Below are 27,612 nucleotides of genomic sequence, written 5' to 3' on the forward strand. Positions count from 1 at the left end.
CAACCATAGAACAGTCAATATGACGCTGATCACACACATACAGGAAACGTCTTACTGCCAGTGGCTGCAGAGAGCACTTGGCCAGCAGCAAGAGGGGCTTTTTGAATGTTGATGCTTGCCTGGAAATTCTGCAGGAAACAATCATTTTGAGACTAAAAAGCATGGAAGGCATTTTTCAATCATCTGCGAAGCTTTTAAAAAGCAAGCACACACAGATCAGTAACATGTACAGGAGGCACAGTAGGGGAGCAATCCTGATAGCAAATGTCGCATCTGAGTGCTTTAGATGTCAGACAGCACCTGAGATACTCGCGTGAGGTTGGCAGTACAACATGGGACCTGCTGGGGAGCACTCCCTCCTGAGTTGCGCCAGCCACCTCTGTTCTGGTTACCTGAAGTTCCCTGATTTAAACAGGAAAGGGAGGGTCAGGTGCTTTGATGCACCTCTTTTAGCACGCGGTGTTCTCATGGCTGTTTCTGGAGCGATCTTGCAATTGTGCCCTTCCAGTCTCAGCTTGGTTGATTAGTGCCAAAGTGCCCATTTTGTGTGGAGTCACCCACACCCCTCCGGATCCGGTGTGTTCCACATTGCAGCTGTGCCTGTCTGCGCGAGCAGCGAGCTGCCTGGGAAGCTCTGAGGCCCTGATGCCACCCACAGGTGACAGTCGTATCTTGGCAAGGAAAGGCTGGGATAGCCGAGGTGTGTACGGAGGAATGATGGAATGTTATGGGTGTTTTCTGAACAGTTAGAGCCCAGAAGGCACATGCATGCTTGGTGACTCTAACATCCGGAGTATTTTTGCAAGAAATATTTCAACTGCAGCAAAGCTAACCAGTTGGTACAGTTTAAAATGTTATTTCAAGGTGTTTTGATCCAGGAACTATACGTGTGTTTGCGTGGACTTCTGCTATGAAATTCCTTCTCCCATGGAGCAGAGCAGGGCGACGTAGAACAGCAAAATGACTCTTCGTTTGGGGCAATAACTAGAATACAGTGTTGAGTAAGGTTAAAGTCAATTAGTTTTTTTAGGACTGTCAGCAGATAATTCCCTATTTTGCAAGATGTCTGGAGCAGTGAAGTGGTGATACAGTGCTACCACTTTTTCTGACCTTGAGCCAAAGCGCCTTTTGTTGCTAGATCTGAAAGCTTCGTGTGCTAGTTTCTGTGCTAGTTTCTGTGCTCGTGTTTGCACAAGGTAAACTGTCCCTTAGTTCCTCAGATGTTAAATCCTAAACCATTCCAAAATTAATGCTCAGAAAAAGCGCTGGAGTTTGAAACAACATTACTTGTTCTCTGGGCATTCATTGTGAGCTGTGGCTCTCCATCCATCCATCCATCCCTTTTGCCAGATAATGGTTGGCAGCAATCTGCCCTTCACTTGGCATGTGTGACTTGAGAGAAGGGCACGGGGATACAGCGCCTAGAAAAGTGGCCCCTGTTTTGCAGCTATCCCACCTACTCTAGTCTTGCATGAGAATGAAGCAGATGAGCTTTGCAGCCAGCTGTTTCCCATGTTCAGCACTGGGAGAGGCTACAGCTAATCTCCTCTCCTTCTCCAGCTGTGAAAATGAGATAACTTATTTATTTTAAAATTTCTGACCATGAAAATCAAACACTGTGAGCTCATAAGTCTCATTCCCTGGGTGACCAGGGGTGAGATGCTTGCTTGTAATTCATAGCAAATGTATAACCCGAGTTACACTAAAATTCTAGGGATGTTGTGCTACTTTGGAGGATATTCAGAGATCTGCCAAACAGTAGACATAAAAGTGAGCTGCCCTCCCTTACATATAATACATTTGAAAACTTTGGCAATTTCTCATCCATAGGTGTAAATTATCTTACACTACAGCAAGGAGTTGACGAAATCTTATTTATGTAACCAGTTAAATAAATGGCAAACATCTAAATGGCAAACATCCTCAATGACTGACGCCAGGATTCTAATGCACTCTGTCTGTACAGGACCATTTTGACCCCAATTAAAATGTAACTACCTCTGGGATAAAATGTAATAGCTGTTACGCTCAAGGAAGTGATTTTGAGTGGTATTTAAAGGGCAGAATGCAATTTTATTTTATTTTATTTTATTGAAGTTTTTGTGGACAGAACACCTGGCCAATAATCCTGCTCTGGGGTACCTTTAATAAGAACAAGAGGTCAAAAAGGTCACTGTGCAAATATCAATATCTAGTGTCCTTCCCTAGAAGTCCTGAGTTGAGGCAAACTTTTAAATTGGCTCAAGATTGTTCTGAGTACGGCAACGTCCCTACAGTGTAAGTAACTTAATATGTATAGGGAATTAGGCAATCTGTGCAATGCAAATGGGAATGATATTCAGGAGGTGCTTAATAAACGACATGTCTTTCAGTGTAAGTCTGCCTGTCAAATTATCTTTCACTCTGAGTGGACTGTTTATTCAGGGATATAATGGATTTCATCACTCAAATGTTAAACCTAGACTGGCTGTTTTCCTGGAAGGTAGAAACCAAAACTAGTTTAACCAGCCGTCGTGTGGTGTCCCTTGCTAGTATTTATGGCCTCTTTTTTAGCAGGAAGTTAAAGCCAGTGGTGATTGGTTTTGTACCTTCTGGTCTCAAGAGTTGCAGGGAGGCATCTTCAGCTGGAACAAATGCTCACGGCTCTGCCAGCGCTGCTGCACAGCGTGCCTGAGCTGAGGAGCTGTCCCACAGGGGCTGGGCAGCGCTGCTGGGCGGGTGTCTGTAATATGCTGGAGCTGCTGCTCACCTCTGATTATTTGGCCTGCACTTAGTCTATTAAGCTAACTGCGAAAGAATTGTATTTATCTTTTCCACAGCTTTAAGCAGCTTCCCAACAGCTGCCGCATAAAACAGAGATTTTTTTTTCCTTTCCCTTTCCCTTTTGCAAAATGGATGGTATTCAGATCTGGACAAATGACAGATTTAAGATCTGGTATCTCTCTTGTGAAGCCAGAGTGAGGGAATTGCTTTATATCAGTTGAGATTTGGCAGTCTCTCTTCCCCCATGCTGCTCTGATTGCTCTTTTCATTCCTCTTCCTGTGTTTTGTTTCCTGGTCAGGGACTGACCAGAAACTCAGTGGTGGTGGGAGTGTTTCCAGTCTCAGTCACGGCAACCTCTCTGCTTTTGCCCCATGCCTTTTTATTTAGATTTACTATTATTGTCAGAGGTCTTTGGAGAGAACATACAGCCACAATGTGATGTAAAAGTATATTGCACCTAAGGGTATATTAAAGCATGAAGAAACTGGAAAATGAAAGTAGCAGGCAAAGTATAGATTTCCTTCTATTTTTCAGTTCAGTTTGTAAGTGGTGTCATATACTTAGATAGCTGAAACATCAGAGTTGCAGAGCAGCTAAGTTGCACGCTTACTGATAGGGTTGATGCAGAAAACAGGCACATCTGTGAATGTCTCTGGAAAAGCATAATGTGATTCTTCAGTCACATTCTGCTTTCTGGATGGAGAGCAGTAAAATATGCATCTGTACTAAAGAAGTTAGCACCGTTATTCTAAAAGAAATGGGAACTTCTCATTTAACAAACCCACAGCTGCCGTGGGAGAAATACATGGGAAAAGCCAAACATGCTGAGCGTTCTGTACCTTGCTATCTAAAGAAAAGTCTAGCAAAGGATGATATATACACTTAAATGTAAATACCTCAACGTACCTCCTGCACGGCTTAGATAGGATTGTTTTCTGTGAGAGCTGGTGTGCCTAATAATAATTGTGGTAGCTTTATTTATAATCCAGCCATTTCTAAATAAATAAATAGTGGTGAAGCACAAAGATACTAATGAATTCTGGTGGAATTTGATGTTATGTACAAATAAGCTAAGGAGAACTGCCACTTTTTCCGTACCATCTACCAGAATGTCAAAACCGAGAAAAAATCAGCCACAAATTTCTCAATGGAAGATGTGTTTGCTCAATAACATTGGAAAATTAGCTCACATTACTTAAGTAAGGATCTACAGGGAGAAGCTCTGGGAACTCAGCAGAAGCTTATGGGAGCTGGGTGTCCATCTTCTGCTTCACTCAGGTGCTAGAAAGTAATTCTTCTGAAAGCTCAAGACCTCAGTCTTTAAAAGTTATGTCCAAATAGCTTTTATCTGCACACATATTAAGTACTAAAGATTAAAAAAAAGGAAATAGAACACACTGGGGGAAAAAAAATCCTTAAAATGTTTCAGTGTGTCAGAGATGCTTCCTGACCTTAAAACCCCTGCAACCAGACGTGGCTAGCTTGATTCTAAGCAGTGTAATAACATTTCTGTCACTAGCATGCTGTCATTCAAAAGCCCAGCTTCATCAGAAAGAGATTTGGTATGCTATAAAAAAGAGGGTAATTGGCTTATGGCTGTAGGTTGGAAGGTCACGATTAGATTAAAGAGTAAGACCATTAGCAAGCTGTTAGACTTAACTGATGTACCCTGATGGTATGTTTAACTCAAACAAATGGGAGAAATATTGCTTTTATGAATAATATAGGAAGTAGTGTCATTCAAAAATTTATGGGAACATGTGAGGCAACCAAGGTCCTTAAAAAGCTACATCAGGAGTCTTATATAGTAGTTTCCAGGATACCTATTCCTGACTCCAAACTGCATCAGCTTAGTATGCTACAATGAAAAAATGAGACCAGTCTTATTCCCCTAGAACTTACACAAATCCTCTTGTTCTTTTTGGTCTAAGACAAAGGGAATGATATCGAGTGTGCTAACATTGGCCTCTCCAGCAGAAATAGGCAAAGAAGAGGATGGGGACATTGAGCTTTCTGCTTCCTGTGTTAGAACAGAAAGAGAGGATGTATTCAGTGCCTTTTTGAAAGTGGGAGGCAAATATGTCACCAACAAGGCTCTGCACGTATTTTATTTGTGAGTGGGACATGACTCTTACTTGCAGCTCTTTGGCAGGAGACATAGAAGTCTTGTCCTGTGGTAGTTTCTGCGTGACTGGGGATGTGCAGATGAAAGGGGCTATGTTTGCCCAGTTTTACTGAAGTTTTATACCTCATGCATTTTCACACACATGCACAGATCCACTCTTATATTCTTATCCAGCCAAGCAGTATAACTATCCAGTCATTCAATAATCATCCCAGATTATTTAAAAACCCTGTAATCGATCAGTACCTGTCTGAGTGCTTCCACGGATAGATACTGCATTCTAAAGGCCCGTGCAAATCAGCTGCCTCTCACAAAGATGCTTGGGCTATTTGCAATTGATAGTTTGGCTGTATTATACTTTTAGGCGAGATTAGTTCACCAGTTCCCTGCCAAGAAGGGAACCACATAAACAGAGGATTGTTTAAAAAGAAAAAAAGATCCTCTCAACAGAGAAGTCATGTAAATGGGAAGAAACAGGAAACTAGTCTTCCCTTGTTCGCTCTGAAAGAATGCATATCTCTGAGGAATGTTGTAATTATGGATTTAGGAAATCAGTCCAATTTGCCAGGGTGTGAATTTCAGAGTTCATTCAGGCAACCCTCTCAGGCATTTCTCTTTCAGAACAAAAAACACCAGGGGTTTAAATGTACCAAAAGAGATTAAAGGAGAGAAAAATCTACTGCTAAGCTTTTCTTTTGGTAAAGATCCCGCAAAGATACTTACTATTGCTTTGGCTGTGAGCCAGTTGAGGTTCGTGAATGGTAAAATAGAAATAAGTAGTAACCCATGTTTTTCCTGTGGGCATCTATTTTTCATAGACTAATGATGGGAAGAGTGAGTGCTCCTGAGCAAGGATTTCCATCATCAAGATTTTTGCTTGTTCACTTTGAAGATTTTCCTAAATAGAAACTGTCCCCTGCTGGGAATGGCACATGAGCATGTTCTTAGAGAGAAAAGATTCGAAAACCAAGTTCCTAACTATTCTGAAGCAAGCCTGGGCTGGACCAGGTCAATTGGCAGAGCGAAACAAGGAAGTGGGCTAGGTGTGAATACAAGGCACAGTGAGGCTCAGGAGAATTAATGAAATAACCTACAGTGTGCATCGCTGAGGATTACAGCATGACCTGCAGAAGGGCTCTCTAAGGCTGGTCATAAGCTCTCATAAACCTGCTTAGAAGCAGCAGTGCGGAGACTAGGAAATTTGATGTGAGGGAAGCTCAGGGCTGGGTTAAAAAGAAAGCGAAGAAATTAGCTTCTTTCTTCTGTTCTTTGGCAACAAACCCTAGAGATTTTAAGTTAATTCCGCTTCAGAGCTTACAGGCCTTTTAATTAAGGTAGTGATGGAGCTGAGAACCTGGAGCTCTTTGATGACCAATGTCTCATGTAGCTGTTTCCACAAGAAAAGTTGAGATCTGAGGGGAATTGCCAGGCATTAGCACTGTGTCCAAGCAGCATAACGATGCATCCTGGTATGGAAGGACCTCTACGGAAAGCTGTTAAAATACATCCTGAGCCAGGACAAAATAATGGGAGATTCCTACTTTGTTGTTTGGTTTCATGTCTTGGAATTTGACCTGAGCAGGGAGATTGGAGTAGGAAGAGAAGGAGAAAAGTTTCCGAGGCTCTTTCCCCACCTGCAAATCCTTCCTTCTTATAAGTCTGCATCGACCGTGTGGAGCTGACACAGGCTGGACCCAAGCAGTAAATCCTCCTGCCCCACTGGGGACCAAAAGTACTGGAATTCCAAATTTTTTAGTTAGGAAGATGGAGTTTATGAATTGTCATTATGTATGTGACTGGGTATGGGAACATTTAATTGAGTGATTGGTTAGGTTAATTGGTATACTGGTTTAGCTTGTTAGGGTTAATATTAGGGCTTTTGAAAACAAATGGGAAGGCGTCATGGTGATTTCAGTTCCTGTGCATCCTGACAGACTGATTAAGTGTAATCCTGCTAGTTTGTATAACAGCAGCGGAGGAGACACAGCGACAGTGGTTTTGTTCCTGCAGGCTCTTCTTCTTTACACATCTGCAGCTCTTGCAGTCCTGTAGTGAAGCAGTGCTTTAGTTCTCTGTTCTTGTCCCCACAACACTGTTGTTCCCTGGCAGCATGTGGCTGTCACTGAGGTCCCTTGCTGGGCTTTTCTAGCTGGAGTGACAGATCTTGTAGTGCGCCTGGATGTCATACTTGCTGCTAAGCTGGATTTTGGAATAGTTACGTTTTGGTAGTAATCCTTCAGGCAGCCTCAGAATTCTGCTAAGTCATAGTTTAACAGAGAGTGTTTTATTTTCCTCATGCAGGATTTCAAGCTTCAAGACACAAAATGAAGTAAAGTTGTGTTATGGTGACATTAGTAGAAAGTTGATGAAAGTGCTTGGCAAGTGTGTATAAATCTTCTTAGGCTTGAGGGACCGGAGAAATTTTGGGTCGTAAGATCAGGCTGAGTGAACTTCAGTAGCAGTGTAGGTCACCTGATGTGCAGTATATGGTGGCAGCCCTCGCTTTCTTAAACTGGAGAGCACAATTGGCCATTTGCCACAGTGACACTTTGTTCGTATGTGTGTGACAAAATGACTAAAGGCAGATAGATAAATGCTACTTCAAAATACACTGGGAAGATAAGGGTTGCCAGTTTGTCTTCAGTGCACTGTTATTGGTCTTAGACAAAGCATCTACTGTGATAAGTAACATATTACTTTGTGCTCTGAAAGAGTTTGGCCAATTTCCCCATCCTCATTCATTTTCAGGCTTGCCAAGTGCTGGAATCTTCCCAGAAAATATCTGCCATCATGGGATCTAGAGGTGTGAGAAAACTGGAAGCATATCAAAACTGTGTGGCTTATTTATTCAGAGCAAGTTCTTGGTCCTTTGCTGATCCCTGTGATGAATAATATCCAGCAGTTCTCGGGCCAGAGTTAGGTTAGAATTCAGAAGACGCCTCTGCAGCAGTAATGAAAAGGGTTTTCTGGGAGAAGCACAGACGCTCAGGACAGCCTTCACATTGAACTAGATCACCAAGCTGAAGACAAAAGAAATTATATCTTAAAAAGCAAGTAAAATTAGTCTAGTAAAAAGCAAGTCTATTAGTCTTAGTCTATTTGTTAAGGATTTATATTCATTTTGTTTTTTGTGGATGCCATGCAATTATTTCTCTCTCCAAATAAAGCTGACTTGAATAGGGTTAGTTTGGCTCTATAGCTCATTAAAGGCATATATCTATGACATTCCCTGAACAAGTGGAAGGGAGAATAAGTACTGCAGGTGAATGCATCTTAATTTGTGTATCCACATACCTGGATCTGTTGTGGGATGTAGTTGAAGAAAATGAGTTAATTTAGGTTAAAAAAAGATAAAAGTTCTGCTGTTCCCACAGTGAAAGTCGCTAAAAGTGTAAGGCTCCACCTACACTGCTAAACAAAAGAGGACCATGAACTGATCCCTGGCCCCAAGACAAGTGTCACTGGCTGACTCATACCCACACAGTCTCAGGCTGCCTTCCCTCCTGGGAGATTTGTCTGAAATAGATGGTGACATGCGTGGAGGGATGGATTCCTTTGCTAACGTCACTCTGCAAGCACAGCAGTGGTAGCTAATCAGACAGTAAAAGCAGATTTTTCAGGACAGCATTTAAGAGGCTGCATTGATAGGCTGGTGTGGTTCACCAGCCTCAGCAAGGACTCAGCCTCAGTGACAGTCTTAAAGACGTATCATGATGCTCTTTCCTAAATCCCCCAGCATCCCGAAGCGGCTGGGGGATTGTGCGGCAGACCATTCACTTGAGCATGTTGGGAGCACTGTTGTCCTAGAGTATTACCCCTTTGACATTAAACCTGGATTTCTGTCTGGGCTTAGGCTTTCTGCAGCCAAGAGTGATACCTGTGTTCTGGTTTGCTGCTGAAGTTAAAGTTGGCAACATTTGTGTAACATTCAGAGCAGTAAACTGTTGTATGGAGTGCTTTTTTGTCTCTGAAGTAGACAGAATCATGTGCCCTGTGAAAGGGAGCTGTTGCCAGCACTGTTATGCAGCTCTGAGTTGAGTGAAGTTTGCTGTGAAGTAGTGTTCAGTTGCCCAATGTTGCAGGGTTTTGTTGTTGTTGTTTTTGTTTTTTAAAGTCTAAACTTCTTGCTTAGTATTTGTTGAAAATACTCTCTCTTCAGCTCTGATTTTGAAAGCAGAGTCTGTTCTTCTGCTTCTGTAATATACCTTGTCTCATCTGTGGCAGCATGAGCAGTTTTTGGAGACATGATGATTTCATCTGGCGAAGATGAATGACTTCCCTCAGGGGCTGCCTGACAGAGGTTTGGAAAGAATCCCAATGCAGGATATGTATTTTGGATCTCTCTGTAATACTGTTGAGCATGATCAGGACCATCCTGTATTCTGGGTAGACGAGATCTTGGGTGTTCTTAGCCCGGGAGGTGCTTGGAACTTGAAAGCAGCAGTTGCTGCAAGAAGCCGCCTGTCTGTGTGAAGAGAAGCCTTGGTGCTTTGGAAGGCCTGGCAGCACTAATCACAGAATCAGAGGCTAGGTTCAGTTTGAAGGAGCCTGTCGAGGTCTCTTGTCTGTCCTCCTGCTCAAAGCAGGGCAAACTTCAACGTTGGACAAGGTCTTGCAGGGCCCTGCCTGGTTCCACAGTTCCTCTAGACCCATTTCAGTGCCTTGGCGCCCTCACTGTCACCTTTTTTTCCTTTATACATAGTTGTACTTTCTAAAAGGATTTGACTCTGTCTTCTCTATGATGGCCCACGATACGAGAGAAGGGAACGGCTATATTTCCCCATACACCCCAGCTAGGCCTTCCCTAGGCTGAACAAGCCGTGATCCCCCAACTCCTCCTTACACATCCCGTGCTTCAGCCCACCAGCCATCTTATCAGCTCTTTGCTGAAGTCTCTCCTTTTTGTCCGCACCTTGCTTACAATGGGGTGCCAAAACCAGGCCCCACGTCCAGAGGTGGTCTCCCAGGTGCTGGGCAGGGAGCGATCGCTTCCCTCAGCCTGCAGCTGGGCATGCAGTTAGCCTGGGGAATTTGAGCAGACAAGCTGGACATGTGATACTGGCGCCTGGGCTTCTGAACAAGAAATTGTTTTGGTAAGGTCGTGAGAGCTGCAAAAAGAGGAACAGAGCCAGACACATCTCTTCGCATGGTGTTGTCCTAGCTGGCTGTCACAAGCTAACAGCTCTGTTTGGATGTCCCGGGAGCAATAAGCTCCTTGTGAGGAGCCCTGGTGCAGCCACAAGTTGGCTTTAAACATTGCTTTTGCCTTGATCCCTTCAAGTGATATCGTAAGTTAGGCTCCTCTGAGTTGCCTTTCAGAAGAGCCGTCTCTCCCAGTTGATTGCATGGGGAGACTGGGAAGCCGAATCTCCTGATTCACAAAGCTGAAGTTAGGTAGTGTGAACATGCCCCAGGGAGCCACATTGCCAGAGCTTTGTTGAAAGAGAGAAGAAAGACCACTTCCCCGCCATTGATGTGGTAATGGCCTCCAGAACACTGAAGTGTGGCTCTGTCAATGACGCACTGATTGCTATCTGAAAGTCAGTCTTCTGGGATATGAATGGAGGCTATTTTGTTCATCTTCAGTTCATAAATTAGTGCATCTGAGCAGCCTGCACTGTGAGAGAGAGAACAGCTCAAGTGGTGAGAAAATCTGTCTTTCTCATGCTTCTGTCTTTTGTGCATTGGCCATGGGTGAGTGGCCTGCTGCTTTTACAAGAAACCCTGTTCAGAAGTGAGTGTGAGTAAAGCTGGCATCTTTTATCTGAGTGCCATCTATTTCGGATATCTGGTGGTCAGGATCCTCCTTCTCTTGTGGAATGGGCTGTGACCCTGCTCCGAGCTTGTGCTCGGGGTCCCTGCTCCGCACCAAACTGTAAATCCTTTCCTTTAATGAGCTACTGCTGTGGCACCTCGCCGTGTAGTACAAACGATGCTAACTTCAAACTGGAAATCTCAATCACAAATAAAGTAACAGTGAAAAAAACACAGTAGGATGTTCCAGGGTATCTTTAAAACAGAAGTGTCTGCACAGTACCTGCAACAATGCATGATTTTAGAAATGCTTGTGGTGTCCTCCATGGCTTACAGTGGTCTTGACCTCTCCATTTTTTTTTCTGCTTTTAAAGTTGCTGGCTCTAAAATATTCTACTTGACATTTTCTCTGCACTAACAGGACTTTTTTTTTTGTTATTTCTGGAAACACTTGAGAACAGGGGAAATTGGCCAAGACATTCAAAAGTTAAATTAAAATCTGACTCTGCAAATAGTCAGTGTCGCTTGTGTGAATAGCTTCACTGCTCGGTAAAAGGTATTGGGAGAAAGTGGAGAATTGTATCAGACAGAAATGCAGCTTGACTCACACAGACAAAACTAATTTAGGGCTGGTGAGTGTGACTTCCAGAAAAGATGTTGGATATTTGAATCCAAAATTTTTGATAACAATGGAGGAATTGCTGACGCTACGTGTTAAAATCAGGACATTGCTAAGCTTACTCTACACTGACTGTTATGAGCTCTGTAAAGCATTCAGCTGGGTAAGAACAGGATTTACGGGTAGGTAATCTGCAGCAGTCATTTTGGAAAGCTTTAATCATGGGTTATTGTTGGTGTCAGGAATTTTTGTGTGTGCCTATGGTTTAAAGAACGTATGATATGTCTAGAATTCAGAGGAGGATGTAAACAAGCCTCATGGTATAATCTTTTCTTGCTTGGAGGTGTCACTGATGTTGATCAGAACAGCCATGCCAGTTTCCTCTTCCAAGTGTCCATATACTGAAAACAAAAGGCATGAAATGTCACCCCTAGTGAAACATTAGTCTCTGAATCTGCATCCACATCTTCTGGGGCCAAAGTTTCCATGTTCTTGCTTCTTGCAGAACTGTTGTGGTGGAAGCCTCTCCCCTTTACAACAATGTTATTTTTTTCAGAAAAAAAAATACAAAACAAACAGTCTATTTTCCATTTCAAAATGCAAGATGTAATATCTCTGGAGAGATTAACCTTCTTTACAGAGTTGTTTTTGTGGTTGAAAGAATAAATCTGTTATCATAAAAAAAAATGAAGAAAGAAAAAAAATCTGTACCTCATTGTTTCCAGAAATAAAGCTGACATAATGAGATTTATTAAGAATTGACTCTGGGTGAACTGAAGAGAGATCCAAACTCAAAGACTTTGTGTTGTAGAAAAAAAGGCAGAAAGACAATAGGATGGACACAGGGGAACCTAGAAGAGGGAATTGCTCTGTGATGTTAATAAGAAAATATGTTCTTTTAGGGAAGGACTCTGAGAAGTGGCTTGGCAAACTAGGCAGGAGGAGTTATTCAAACCCCTTCATGGCCTAGGTGCTTGGCTGAGCTCAGCTGCATAAGCAGAGATGTGAGAGATGCACAAAGTATCTGGACTGGCATGGCCAGGAGAGGAGGTCTGGGGGGAGGAAATGTAGAGGGCAAGAAGCTGCAGTGTGATAGCTGATCCTTTCCTGCTCTGCTCTGTCCCTGCGTTCCCTCTCCCGCTTCTCTTCTGTAGCTGAGCCCCTGGTTAGCTCCCACCCAGCCCCTGGATCCCCGTCCTGCTGACAGTGGCTCCTGGATGCATCACTAAGCTCTTGGGAACAGCAGTGAAAATATCCCTCCGCATATCCGTGAGAAGAAACGTGTTTTGGCAGTTGGCGAAGTCACAGGGGTGCAGACTTAGTGCTGAGGCAGCAGTTTTTATGGGCAGGCTGGCTTCTTGTGTGCGCTACCTGGGATGCCAAATTTCTCTGTGGTTTTTCTTCCAAGTCTGTATTCCCTCCTGCACCTCTGTGGGTTTTTTGTTTGTACTTGGTTTTGTTTGTTTGTTTGTTTGTTTTCCTTCCTTTTTACCTCCAGGCCATCAACAGGTTTGTTTCCCGATTTCCATGAAGGGTGTCTGCTTTGAAGAAAACTTCTCACCTTTTAGTTACTGAAAGAATGTGAGGAATGAGGCCCAGTGGCCCCAGCATACCACCCAGCCAGCAGTGTTTGCACATGCGGTGGAGGAAGAGCAAGGTGCCTGCAGGCCCTGGGAACAGACTCTGACCCTGCCAGTGCTGCTTGGTGGGGCAGCAAAGGAAGGATGGCAGCGGCGTGCGCACCTGAGAATTTAATTCCTGTGGCTTTTCACTATGCTAAAAAATACTTGTTGGTAGTGCTAGGAGCAATAGAGCCATATATCTACACATCCTGATCTACCATGCAGAGTTTCAACTTGTTTTAACAATTAAGTTTTCTTGACAGTAATAACTTCTAAGGCAGATCCATGAGTAAATCAGTCAACAGGACTGGCTAGAGAAATAAACTGCTGATCTGACTGCAATGGCTCTGGGACATTTGCAAGCACAGCTGGGTTGGCTGGGCAGAAGGAGGGGGTTATTGCCACCTCTCTGTAGCTGACTGTTGGTGTCACCGTATTCATATTTCCTCTTAGAGCTGCTGTGCCACAGCACCTCAGAGAGCAAGAGGGTGTTCAAGAGAAAAGCTCTGATGGTTCTAACTGTTGCAGTGGAGAATATTATGGGCCTATTTGCCTGCCTCTGCACATAGTTGCTCCCTGGTGCCAATGTGGGCAACATGCTTGATTCCCCACTGGCTTAAACCACAGCCAGCAGTGAGTTTGTGCTTGTGCCTCCAGGCTCTGAAATGTGCTGAGGCACATGCACACCATTCACTCCCACCAGAAAGTATTTGGGAACAGGGAACATCTCCAACTGCCCTCCCCTTTTGCAGGTGCATGTAACTCAAACTCCTGCACTGACACATGAGATCATGTATGTCTTTACTGCAGAAGCAAGAACATCAGGTCACAGCATCACTTCAGAGTCATGTGTGGGCACAGAAAGGGACTAAAACAATACAAACCCTAGCCCCTTCCATAATTGCCTGCCTAATGAGCTCAAAGACCTGTACTCTGGTCAGTCGCTAGTTCTGATTTTTCTTAATGTAATCAGTATCTGAGACCAACCAAATAATATCCTAGTCATCAGTCTGGCTAAATGACATTGTTTTACCCTTGTTTATCTATGCTGCACCTGTGGCCTTCAGACAGTCTCATTCCCTGAACAAATGCAGTTTGGAGCAGCCTTGCTGCCGAGAAATCCAAAGATGTCAGTGAGATCTCAGGGGTCAGATGTGCTTTTCATGTCTTGGCAGAAAGAAGTGCAGCACTTGGTGGGCTTGAGCAATGTCACTCCTGTAGTGTAGGAATTCCTGCTCCTTTCTGCACTGGTCCAGGACCCCAGGGAGGATGCTGCATCCTTAGAGTGGGTGAGACATACCTGTGATGGAAATTGTACTGACTGTCTTCCTTCACCCCTAATTCCTTGCAGAGCACAGTTGGAGAGAATCAATGGCTTCAAGGGCACCTGATACAGTTGCTAATCAGTTACTGTGATTTGAACACAGCAGCAAGATGGGCACAACGCTGCAATTTGCCCAAGGAGATGCTACCTAATGGAGTGGCTGATGAGCTTCAAAAGCTTAAGATCCAAGAGAGGTAAATACTCTGTTTCATTCCTCATCATTGTAGACTAATAATCTACCATAATTCTTCCTTCTGTGGTGGTTTTACTCAGGTGGGCAGCTGAGCTCCACCATAACCACTCTCTCACTCCCCCTCCTCAAAGGGAAGGGGGGAGAAAAATACAATGCAACGGGCTCAGGGGTTGAGATAAGGACGGGGAGATCACTCAACAAGTATCGTGACAGGCAAAACAGACTCAGAGTAGGGAGATAGTAAGATTTATTGCCTATTACTAACAAGCTAGAGAAGTGAGAAACAAAGGAAAGAAACCAAAAATGCCTTCCCCCAACCACCCTTTTTCACCTCTTCCCGAGCAGCGCAGGGGAACAGGGGAATGGGGGTTGTGGTCAGTCTATGGATCTTCGTCTCCACCGCTCCTTCTCGGTCACTCTCGTCTCATGTGCTGTGAGGTCCCTCCCACAGGATGCAGTCCTTGCCGAACTGATCTGGCATGGGCTTCCCACAGGCAGCAGCTCCTCAAGAACCACTCCAATATGGGTCCGTACCACGGAGTCCACCCCTCAGGAGCAAACTGCTCCAACCTGGTTCCCCCACAGGCAGCAGCTCCTGCCAGGTCACCTGCTCCTGAGTGGGCTCCTCTCCATGGGCCACAGCTCCAGCCTGGAATCTGCTCCGGCAGGGGTCCTCCACAGCCCGCAGCCTCCGTTAGTGCAGGTCCACCTGCTCTACCACGGTCTCCTCCCATGGGCTGTGGGGGGACAGCCTGCTTCACCATGGTCCTCACCACAGGCTGCAGGGGACTTCTGCTCCGGTGCCTGGAGCACCTCTCCCCCTCCTTCTTCACTGACCTTGGCGCCTGCAAGGCTGTTCCTCACTCCTCTCACTCTCCAGCTGCTGTGTGGCAGCATTGGTTTTTTTTGTTTGTTTGTTTGTTTTTACTTTCTTAAATATGCTCTCACAGAGGTGCAAACAACATAGCTTATTGGCTCAGCTCTGGTCAGCAGTGGGGCCCTTACCTAACATGGGGCAGCTTCTAGATTCTTCCCACAGAATCCACCCCTATGGCCCCCCGCTACCAAAACCTTGCCACATAAACCCATTACACCTTCGTGAGATAATTTTGCAAAAACTTTCTCCATTTCCTGAGATCACGTCTTGGTGATGAACATGCCACATTTGCTTTTCATAAGCCTGGAAATGTCTGGGAAGGTGCATTTTAAACTCACTCATGAGTATTTAGAAGCTGTGTGAGATGCTGTGGACAGGTCTTCAGACTGCCTCTGCTAGATCGCCAGTGAAAATGAAATGATGCGGGTAGGATCTGAACATGCATTTATTTTATTGAGTTCATTACATGTCTGTGTAAGTTGTCCATATACTCTACATCCCCCATGTACTGTAATGTGGTTTAATGCCTTTTGGGAGACTTGTGGGCAACAAAATAAAGTTCCTCAAAATTTCTTAATCATGTCTATTTTCCTCCTCCTTTGACAGCTCTTAAGGCAGTCTGTATTTTTTGCTTCATCCAAAGCTCTCAGAAGTAATGGGGATTTTTGACACTTGGGATCAGATCCTAGAAGAGTCGTGTTAACTGAATTTGGGATAAAACCAGACTCCCAGGCACAAATTTACCAAGTGAGGTTATAAGTCTTTAGCCCCCTAATTAGTTGCCATCCCTTTTCCTTCCTCTAATGCAATCCCAGTAATGCAGTACCACATTTCCTCTTCTGCTTTGGGACCCCTGTGTTGTATGCAGCACGTTAGCCTGCAGCAGCCGCATTTCCTCTCCTAACTTCACTCCATTGCGTGACCTGATAGGGGAGTGCAAAGGCAGAGCTACAAAAAAGAACCCTTATATTAAGATGGGTTCTTACAACTCCTTGATTTCAAGTGCAGGGAACTGGGCAAACAGCCCCAGCCAAGGCTTTCTGTGAACCTGCTGGTGCAGGAGGAGCAAAGGGGTAGGATGAAGGGTCTGCTGAGGGAAAAGGTCAGCCAGGTTCAGCACTGAGTGCAGCCAAAGCTGTAGGAAGTTGAGAAGAGGCTCAAAATTTAGGAAGGTCAAATATAGCCAATTAAAGGATTAGAAACTGTCCGATCCCCACAGTGTGCTAAATGTGGAGGAGTACCAGAGCTTCGTAGTTCTGATTCTGGGTATTCTGTGCTGTGTCTGGGAGACAGCAGCCCCAAATCATCCTCTTCGTGCAGCAGTATCCCAGACAGTTGCTGAGCTATGCTGTACAGAGGAAGAATGGCTGCATTTGGGTAAATGATGCATTGCAAATAATTTGCTGAGTCCTCAGTTGCTCACTTTTTGTTCACAAGTGATGGTGTTTCTGCCATGCTTCAGTGAGTCTGTCCACAAGCTTTTTTTAAAGCAAATTTTTGAGAGATTGCCATATTTGGCACCCTTTTTTAAACTTTTTTTTTTTTTTCCTGCAAAAAGGCCTGCACATATGCAGGCTACTGCCAAGTCTTGAGGAACTGCAGAGATTGCAGGTGGTGCTGCATGAGGGTCCTGTCAGGGTCTCACCGAGGACTGCACAGGATATCTGGAACTTCGGTCTGGGTGAGATCTGGTCCCGTAAACACACAGCCTGGTAGCCTCCGTGCCCACGTGTGTTCATGAACCAAACTCCTGCAGGGCTGCAGGCTACCACAATCCTTGGGTTCAGGCTAATTGCACAGGCATTTTGGAGACCTGTTGCAAGCAAGCAGCATTTTCTCCACTCATTCAAGAACAGGAATTCATCTAATTGGATTCTCTGCATAGAAGAGGACCAATCCCTGAATACTCGATGCAAATACAGGAGGTCTGTGGGCTGTCTTGTTTCAGTGCAGCATAGCTCAAAGCTTTGCTGACATTTGAGGAGCAATCACATGCTTCCAGGTAGAGTCAGGGCTTTTGTCAAAAACATAAAAGAGGAAGCAGAGTCATAATTTTGGGGTCCCCTAGGACTCTTCCATTGCTATAGACATCAGTAACCTTATTGCAGGATGCTGTGCTTGTCTGGACTTGGTACCATTTGCCCGATGTCTCTTTTACCCTCACTTGTGAAATGTTTGATACTTGGGGGGGATATCACAGATAGCCTTAAACAATTCATGATCAGGGATCTGATCTTTCTCCCAGTGCAGATCTGCACTGGTTCATGTTCAAGTTCCGTGTAACCTCAGGAAATATGACACGTATGTATTCACCCTCAAACACTGACTGCAAAGGCTCACTTCTCCAGACAGTACATGGCTTTCTTGGAGCACAGGAAACTCTCGTCTGTCTAGGACCTGCTTCTGCTTAGCTCTGATGCATCAGTGGAGCTGCTTCCTCCTCCCTCCTGAATCTGTACCAGCCGCCTGTTAGGAGCCAGGAAGTTTTTGCATGAGGTGTAATCCCTCAAAACACAAAGAGGTGGTTAACAAGAGTGTGACCTAACCACAGACTGTGCATCTAAGGAGATAAAAACCAAAGAAGTTAGGAATCTCTGCATGTCTCTTCTCCAGGAAGCCTGTATCATGCCGAGGTGGAGTGAAGGCACACAGATTAGGATGTGCTGTGCCATTCATGATGAGTTCTGGCAGACAAACAAAAACCTTTGTTGCCTGGGTTTACTCATCCGGTCATGATACCTGCTGCAGTAGCTGCTATAAAATCAATGGAGCCATGGAAGCTAATAAAACAATCTTTCTGCTATGTTATTTATTGAGTTAACAAAGCAGCAGATTTCCAGAGAGGGTGTTCATAGTGTAGAGAACAAGGTGGTACCAGCATATAAATGACATCATCTCTGTCACTGCTCACACCACATGCTGCTCCTGAACTCCGCGGACGAGAATATTCCCGGAGACCTGAGGCTGCACACCTTCATTAAATATTTTACACAAATATTGACTTCCGCATGCACGCAAACCCATGGAAAAGAGTGTTTGTACAGCGAAAGCTGCTCTGCTACAAAATTAGTCACACAGTCCCCTAAACATAAGGTTAGTAAATATTTTCTCAAATAATAAAACATTTCAGGTCTCTATGGGAAAGAGAGTGTCCAAAAATTTGTGATATGTCCAAAATAGCTGGATATTTTTATTAGTTTCTTTCCTCTGATTGCATCATCTGGCTGAGACACCACAGCAATATGTTGACCTTCCAGTTACAAGGCCATTTCAAGAGACTCTGCTGCATTTTGTAAAGAAAATGTGCTGCGTAAGATCCTGTTGTAGGAAATCAGTTAGCTCATTCTGCAGGCATCTTCCCAACAATTCCAGTGTGTTAAATACAGAGATAGTGAATTTCTTTGCATGGTACCATCTGAAACCCAAGTGGAGGGAGTAGCATAGGCCAGGCACATGGTCTGTGGGGTCAGCTGGCAATGTAGTGCTGGCTGTGCAGTATAGGGCAAATGATCTTGTACAGAGTATGCAAACGTTTTACAGGGAAGGCAGTAGAGAAGAAGAAGCTGCAACAGGCAGTACATGAAGTCTTCCCAAGTCATTGCACTATCAATGATGAGAGAGACCCACCCGTTCCCGGCTGGAAGTGATCTTAGTGTGAAGCAGTCTGAGGTTCTCTTTCTGAGCCAGTTTATGTTGGGGGGAAGTGTGAAGCTCCTGTTTGGACACAATGCTGGTCAGAGATGACTTCTCTGTTATGTGTTACACCGTGGGAACGAGCAGACTTCCATGTTAACCTCCAGGGCAAAAAGCAGTAAATCTAAAATGTGTTATCTCTGAATGTGGAAACAGCTGCCCAACTTTGTCATCCAAATTTCATCAATTCTGGGAAAGAGGGATGAGCACTGAGGACAGGGACTGGGACTCTGACACAAGTGTTTTGGTTTGACTTTTCTTTGCTGTGGATACAATGCATTAGTGTGGTGAGGTTGCAGACACGGTGCCATTTCTGTGACCATTTTTAGGAATAAAAAGAGAAGATGAGTCAGGATGCAAAAGACAGTGATTACAGGTAAAATGAGGAAAGAGAAAGAGTTAGGTAGCATGGGGAAACAGAGGACCAGGTTGAAATCAGGGGCTTAAGACTTCATGATCCAAAGTTCCTCCAAACAAGGATTTCCCCTCATTGCATTGTTTAAAGTTACTGCATCTGCTTCTGTGCAGTGTAGAAGAGGCCGCAAAAGCAGAGAATTATGAAGAGGTCAACAAGAAGGATTATTACCAGCTTCCTATTCCACGTGCAAATATTCATTTCCTGCAAAAGTGGGAAGAGATGCTGCAGTGCTGGGAAAAGGTGCTGCAGGTGAGTGTAACTCTGGTATCTGCAAGATCAAGGAGCAGAAACTCCATAACAGGCTGGGACATGGGATTGTGTGTGGGTCACTGCCATCAAATGTCTCCCTCCAGAAGTCAAGGACTGCAGTGAGACCTAAAGGCTTGTGTGACTGGGGAATGTGTTGGGAATTGCTGTAGCAGGGAAGCCCCAAGGGGATAACTCAAGTGTGCTGTGAAAGTCACTTGAGACTGTTGTAGTTTGCACACCAGCAAAGAGATGCAGTTGTTGAAAAGGAAACACTTGTATTCTGGATACTGACTGTTGCTCAAGCTGGTCCCAGCTATGTTTAAGTAAGGACAGTCTGCAAGTGCAGGAAGTTTTTGTCTCTGTTGCAGCCCGGACAGATTGTTGCTATTGACATGGAGTGGAGGCCTTCATTCGGCATGGTTGGGAAGCCCCGCGTCTCCCTCCTTCAGATCGCTGTGAAGGATGAGGTGTTCCTGCTTGATTTGCCACGGCTCCTTGAACACGCTGAGATGGAGGGTGAGAAGGAGAAGCTTCCCCATTTCATCCAGATGCTCTACTCAGATGCAGCCATCACTAAACTAGGTAACATGCTTCTCTTCTCCCCTGCCTCGGGTCTTTAAAGCAGCTCAGTTCTGCAGAAAATGCCTTGGTCCTGTTGGGGTTGTCTTTCTCACAATCCAGTTATCATGGGATCACCTTTTGTAGCCCTAGGTATTCAAAGACTGCCATACCAAGAATCAGGGAGAACAAATAACTGGTAATTTTAGAAATGTCTCCCTGTTTCGGGCAAGACTCAAGATTTCTGAATTAGCCTCCCCGTTCAGGCTTAGGATTGCTTTGGTTAGTTGCACCCAACCTTTAGTGGTCTAGGGAAGTCTACTGTCCAGAGCTTTCTGGATTTGCTGTCCCTGTCTGCAACCAGTCCTTCTGGACACCAGCGTTCTCCAACTTACCATACAATTGTTTATGTGGTCTTACGTGGTTTTCAGTTCTGTCAAGAGGCTTTTTGGCAGTTCAAGGGCAAATTCATAATTCTCTCTTTCAAGTTCCTAGAATCTAAACGCTTCTTGCTCTGTTCACCTTTCACTGATCTAGCACATTTTAACAAAGTTGAGTTTAAACTCAGCATTTTTCATCTACCTTTTCTTCTCTTCAAGTCTTGATCTGCAAGAGTATCTCTTCGGAACAGGAGAGATGGGAGTCGCATTGTTCCCTATCAGAACAGTCTTTCCACCAAAGTTTACACATATATTATCAGCATTTTAACTCCAAACTAGAAAAAAAAAAAAAAAAGCTGCAGTGCATTAGCCATGATTTGAGTTTTTCTAACTGTGTGGTATTTTTTTTCTCTCCAGGTTATGGGATGTCTGGAGACCTTAGCAGTCTTGCAGCCACGTGCTTTGCTTTGAAAGGCATGGATAAGCAATCACAAGGTGTAGTGGACCTACTCACAGTAGACAAACAAGTAAGGGTGAACATGTGAAGATATGGAAAAATGTGTCTCCTGCTTGTGTGCTGGTAGATAACTGTCATGATTTCACAGCATTGTACTTTTGTACCCTGTATTGGCAGGGAGATGGCTAAGAGAGTGAATAGACTCTTTCCTCTTCTGGCTTAGAGGGTAATCTGATTTTGTAGCAAAAGACAGAAGCATTTAGTTTTCACCAGCTAAAAAGTGAGTGCTTGATATACTAATAATCTTTTCATAGCCTTCATACAAGTTATGAAAATGTAATCAAAATGGAGATATAGCTCCGTTCAGTTAGGAAGAAGTTTCTGAGCACAAGGCATACTTGAACTTGGTATGAATAAATTCTTGTACAAACACTGATATTCCAACAATATGTTGAAGCAGATATGAAGCTCATGATTTGTAGAAAACTCATCACATTTCAGAAGGGCTGCAGGTGAGTTAAGCACAGGAATTTCTGTTCATCTGAGATACAGATGTCTATGGCTTAACACACACTATTTTTTGAGCATTCTGCAGAAATGTTAAGGAGAACCATTTTAATGGGTAAAATTTGCAGAGTATGTTTAAAGCTGTGGACTGGGGAGGATCCAGATCTTTGGGACTGATAGCTTAACCTGGGAAGTGCAGTGGTGTCTGAAGTACCTGCCAACAACTGTTGCCTCAGTTTTATCTGAGAAATGGCAACTTCAGAAAGGCTGTTGCCCACTGTGTTGCAGGAATACCTTTTCTCTGGATCCAGGAGGAGAAGGGTGCTGAACGTACACTAAGTTGGTGTCCAACAGCCTTCAGTGTGGTTGAGCACCCTGCAAATCTCCTTGAAGTCACAATCACAGCCCCACTGCTATGATGCAATGTTGTCAGTCTGTACTTTTTCTTTTTCCTTTGTGGCTATGAAGCAGATTTCTTTCCAGCAAGTGTGTTTGTTAAGCAAATAATCAGACACTTTATACATCTAATGTCATCCCAGCCCTTGTCTGAGACAATGGGATTCAATGTGCCAGGCAAGATATAAAAATGATAGAGTTGCTGTGTGGCCCCACCCACCAAAACAGGAGGTGTTGTAGAATTTGATTTATAACCATGTGTTTTATATCTTTCTTTTTCCATCAGCTTCAGAAGAGCTCCATTGACTGGAAGAAGGGCAGCCGGAAGGCTGATATACTGTCTGCAGAGCAGAGCTATGAGGATAAAGGGATCAGGCAGCCAGAGAAAGGGCTCAGCCTCTTGGTACAACACATACTGGGAAAACCTCTAGATAAAACAGAGCAGCTGTCTAACTGGGAGAAACGGCCGCTGCGGGAGGAACAGATCATATATGCAGGTCTGGTCACTGACTCTGTCACAAGGTGCTACATTTGTCCATTAGATGACATGTTTGTCTGTTGTCTGTCACCAGAAAAATTGTTAAGTAGCAAATGGAGAAAAATGGCTCTGTGGATTAATTCCTGTTCAGAGAAGCCAGCACATGATATATTTGTCCTTTTGCAGACATAGCTTTAATGGTTGAAGTTTAATCTGTCCAGTGATTCATTATTTCATGAAAGAATTCCTGTGCTTTGCAGATTTTGTCTGATGAAACATGTCAGTGGATACTCCTCTCAGTAAATGAATGGAAGAAAGTCCACTTCCTTCTGCCTCATTTCACAGCCTTTCTGGGCGACAAGTGCTCTGTTTATTTGTCATAGTGACGTGCTTGTTAGAGCAATACTAAAAATGGGTAGACATGGTGTCAAAGACTGTAGCACAGAATCGGTATGGTGGAGGCAACAGTGTTTTTTACTGCTGATTACCCCAGAGTCAGAAGTCTGAGTCTAAATCTTTTCCTAAGGCATCAAAGGACAGCCTACTGAAGCGAACCAGCCCTTTGTTAAATTCAGCTATCCTTGAAGTTGACACAGTTCCCACAAAAGTTAATCACCAAGGCTTGTAACTTAACTGGCTTAACTGGCTTGGAGACTTAGTTCCCGTTGCAATGAACAGAGGCTGGATGGCAGTGCGTGTGGGCAGGTGATTGCAAACAACTCAGTTATTACTTTTTAAGATATTGCATCTAATGGGAATTTACCTTCCCATACCTGAGATGCAGTAATAAACCACGGGCAAGCCGCTGCTCAGTAACAATGGAGAGTGAAATGGGTTGGCTGAAGCTATCTTACCTGGTGGTTTAAACAGACACACTACAATTTGCATTACGTTACAGTCAGAGACAACAGAGGGCCTATCAGTTTTGGGCTCCTTTGCCTTGACTCTTGGTGATTGTGTGTTAGGTTATGATGGTCACTGAATCAATAAAAGAGTACAGAGTACGACAAGGCCAGGTTGGATGGGGCTTTGAGTAACCAGATCTATGGGGAGGTGTCCCTGCCCATGGCAGGGGGGTTGGAATTAGATGATCTTTAAGGTCCCTTCTAACCCAAATTCTATGATTCTATGACACTAATGAGCTGGAGCTTCACAGGATGTGTGCATTCAGTGGCATTTACAAAGATGCTGTCTTTTCTTTGCATCAGGAAAGCTTCTTTTTGGCTTTTGAATGAAACCAGCTGATGCTCATATTCTGTTTTTTTTTCAGCTTCAGATGCATACTGCTTGCTGGAGATCTACGAGAAACTGTGTAAGGATCCAGCAAGCTTTGGTCTGAGTTCAGACCTGACTAAAAGTCTGGTGGGAAAACCAAGCGTAAAAGCCAGGGCAAAGAAGCAGCTGAATAAACAAGAGGTACCGTCACCTTGTGGACAGGTTTGTAAACATCTTCAAAGAGCTGCCTGTTGCTCAAGACCCCTGCAAATCATATGTTGCCTTGTCTCTCAGTCATACTATTAGCTATGCCTGGCATGCCTGTTTGTAGTCTGTTCTCAGGACTATTGCAGCAAACATCTTTCTTGCTCCTCCCCTTTACTGTTAAGATGTGTTTCCTCCTTTGTGTGCCTCAGTTCAGGTTTCCCTGCAATTTTAGGTTTAGGTCTTTGCAAAATGTTGGTATAGATCTGGGTGGCAGAATCTAGCTAACACTGCTAGTAGAAATGCTCCTTCTGCATTTCCTCATTAGTGTGGGTTTGAATTCTGTGGCCTAGGTGGTGCATTAATCAGGTTTAAACTCTGATTTCCTTACTTCTGCTCTTAACTGACCTTGTACATTATGATTTCACAATGGGTATGCCTCCTTTATTGTGCCTGCAGTAAAAGTCTGCAAAGTCAAAAACAATCAATCAAAAAAGTCTTTCTGCTGATGGTTTGTATCTGGCACCCAGCCCACCACCACATACACTGTGACTAGCATACCCTTGCAGTGTATGTTGTGGTAGAGCCTTAAAACTCAGCTGGCAACTTGGAGCTATGTGACTTATTAAATATTTCGGAACGTGACTGGACCTTCTCTCTTCGTAATAAAGTTTTACCTCTGAAATGCAGCCATCTGGTTGTTTATGCACCTATGAAAACATCAACAGAAGACAAGTTTTGTTTATTAACTGACAAGACTCACTATGGCTGCGTATCCTTCCAAGCAGTCCCAAATGTGAATTTCTCTCTTGAAGTCAGTACTACATTCCATGCTTGGACTGAGATACTCTCGCGTACAGCTACCAGGATCCTCCTTATCAAGCATGTGTGAATGTACACTATCCCATTAGTCTTAGGCAGTAAAACACAAAGCTGCTTAGTAGTTTCCTAAGCACTCTTGTGTTCATGGGAAAATTGTATGTTACAACAGATCTGACTGGCTGCTGCAGAGATGGGGAAAGTTAGCACTTCAGGCTTGAATTACCTTGTGAACTCATGGGTCATCGTTGTGTTTTGTACAGTCAGATTCATTAGCCAAGAGGTGGTTGATAAAACTTGGCCTGGGACTCAAAAAAGCAGACTTCTCCTGTCTGTGTCCTGCCTGAATCCAAGCTCTTTTTGCTAGTGTTTCCTTGTCCACTGTCTGAAGTGGGGCTAATGACACTGTTCTCCTTTAGAAGCCGTTTGCATTCTGCTGGCATGAAACGTGAGAAAAAAGCTACGTATAACATTGCCGGCCATTGAATAAACACAAGCTAAGAGCCAGCTGCTGCTCCTTTACATCTGTTTGAACAGAGGCAGCAGCACAGGGTTAGTGTCTTCCAACTACCTCAACAACGAAGGGTCAGCTTGATCTGTTATCACTGCATTCTGATGCCTCAGGGCATCCGCCAGTGTCCTTTCAGGAGCCAGTGACAGTCCAGCCAGTCCACCCGGTGCTGCAGAGCTTTGAGTGCATGGAGCAGCTTCTGCGAAGTGTCATCATGCAAATTGAGCTCTAGGATCTGAGCTAGTTCACACAGTCAGCCCAGGTGCTATCTGCATGGTGCTCTACAGCATTTCCAAGCCTGAGTCAGCTCCTGCAGAGCTTATCTGAAATGCTGCGAAGAGCATAAAATCACAGAATCATAGCCCCACGTAGATGGTGGCTCTCTCCTTCAGCCATCCCAGCTGACTCCAGTTCCTGAAGGCAAAGCTGAACCCTGGAGGCTCCTTAATAACTTCCCTTCTCCATGAATTTAGCTATTGTACTTCTGGGAGCCTCCAAAGACAAAGTCTCCAACTACAGGAACTCACCCAGGAGCAGACATTTGAAATGAAATAAACAGAATTCAGGCACTGTCTATTTTTAAACTTCCGAAGATAACGAGGCTGACGTGATTGCTTTGTCTACCTGTTTCTCCCTCTGTCTGTCAGATCCCCTCCCACAGAATAACCTCAGCACATCTATATTATTTGCAGCCTAATTTGATAGGGGAATAGCAGTCTTGAAGATGTATTTCTGTGACTTCATGGAAAGCAGTGTCTGTAGATCACAGAAGGCCAAGCTGGTATTTCTCTGGGGAAGGGTGCGGATCCCTGCTTTGGGTGGCTGGTTGGCCAGTGAGTAAATGTCTAATTTAGAATTAGCCCCATCATGTCTTGCCTCCTGCCCAAGTGGTCGGTGGTCAATGAAGAAAGGACATGAAGGGAGAGCTAGAGGTATTGCAGAGCATGAGGGAAATTGTAATACATGTGGCAGGGGACAGTAGAGTTTATCATGGCTGAATGAATGTAGGGAGGCAAAAGCACAAGTGTAATGGCAATCAGTCTTCCATTCTACTGCTTACAGATCTCTTGCTTTTCTGTAGCAATGCAAAGGATCTGACAAGGAGACCTCACATCCCCCTGCTCCCATTTCCCCCAAAGAGTTCAGTGTGGTCTGTGATAACATGCTGCAAGGCCTCGGACGCTATCTTCGCTGCCTTGGTGTAGATGTCCGGATGCTGGAGAATGAGGATGACCATAGGAAAGCTGCTGAGGTTAGTTGTGCGTGCGTGTTTATAGTTCCCATCTGCACTCCTTGGAGAAGGTCTGCTGCTTGCTGAATTACTGGTTAGTGACTTGCAGGAACTGCCCAGCCCATGCTTCCTCCTGTGCCTATGTGAGACACAGTTCTCTGGTTCAGCCAGAACCATTTGCCTGCCTTGTGCCTGGGTCAATCAAGAAGAAACATAATTAGAAGTTGGCTGTTCAGTATGAATGGGAAAATTTCCATAATAAAATTGCCCTGTAACTTCCTAGCTGGCTACCAGCTTGTGAGATTACTCAGAGTTGATCAGCCAGAAATTGCAGTGGAATATTTGGGAAATGAAGAGTGTCTAACATGCACAGGGACAGCGAACATTGATCTGGACTCCCATAACCACTTTGACCTTTGGCCTTTCGGAGGAGAGACACATGCTTCTTCATTTCAGACATATTTCTACCATGGCAGAAATGGAGATATCCAGCCCACACAGTGTGTTGCTATCAAATGTGCACTGATCACCCGGCCTGGTGCACAGCATGTTTCCTCTTCAGATGTCATTTTGGCCTGAATCCTGGGCAAACTCTAACTTCTGCAGAAATAATTAATATCTCATCTCTACCAAGCTTGCACAAGTCATTTAAACAAACTAATTCTCACTGCCTCCCCCCAGAGCCCTGTCTCCGCTTCTCATCCTGATACCTTATCGTGCTACAGACAGGATGTTTTACATTGCTTTCTCTATGGTGACCAGACAAACATCCTTTCACTATCAAAAGCCCTTGTAGTGTTACTGTATTGCAGAGCCTTTGATCTGTGCTTGGATAATCAAAGATAAAAATAGACTCCTCCCACTGTGCTTTATATCTGTCACTCTCAATTGAATAAAAGTTGAATGTTGAATGCTGTACACCCAAAAAACAGCAAATGTTTTTGCAAAGTCCAGGATAAAGGTTTGGATTCTGGTCAGCAAACACAAGATTGACAGTTTGGGTGTTGTTCCAACACAGTCTCAAACTAGCGTCACCAGGAACACGTAAGTGTATACAGATATGGTGTTTGTTCTGCATTGTCATTTCCCTAAAATGACTTATCAGCCATGTTGCATGTCTCCTTGCACCAAGCACTCCTGAGTAGCCTGGCATTTGGTCCTTATTGTTTGCTGTCACTTGTCGAAGTGACTTCAAGTATTGGTAGGCAAAGAGGTCTT

General features: G+C 44.3%; 1 protein-coding gene across 28 annotated transcripts in view; it reads left to right on the plus strand.

The window, feature by feature from the left end:
• EXD3 (exonuclease 3'-5' domain containing 3) overlaps positions 1–27,612 on the plus strand; it is a 300,821-nt gene that overhangs the window by 126,424 nt on the left and 146,785 nt on the right. For 27 of the 28 annotated variants that reach the window (XR_010826103.1, XR_010826104.1, XM_066980892.1 and 24 more), the window contains 7 exons: positions 14,236–14,402; positions 19,500–19,638; positions 20,007–20,220; positions 20,994–21,103; positions 22,223–22,433; positions 23,685–23,851; positions 26,245–26,415. Coding sequence is in view for 26 of the 28 variants with exons in the window: in XM_066980892.1 (XP_066836993.1) it covers positions 14,236–14,402; positions 19,500–19,638; positions 20,007–20,220; positions 20,994–21,103; positions 22,223–22,433; positions 23,685–23,851; positions 26,245–26,415 (1,179 nt within the window). In the remaining 2 variants the exon portion in view is untranslated. The remainder of the gene's footprint in view (positions 1–14,235; positions 14,403–19,499; positions 19,639–20,006; positions 20,221–20,993; positions 21,104–22,222; positions 22,434–23,684; positions 23,852–26,244; positions 26,416–27,612) is intronic. The other variant, XM_066980900.1, reaches the window with a different exon arrangement.

Source organism: Anser cygnoides, chromosome 20 (genome assembly GCF_040182565.1).
Source record: "Anser cygnoides isolate HZ-2024a breed goose chromosome 20, Taihu_goose_T2T_genome, whole genome shotgun sequence".
In the NCBI taxonomy this organism is placed as follows: Eukaryota; Metazoa; Chordata; class Aves; order Anseriformes; family Anatidae; genus Anser; species Anser cygnoides.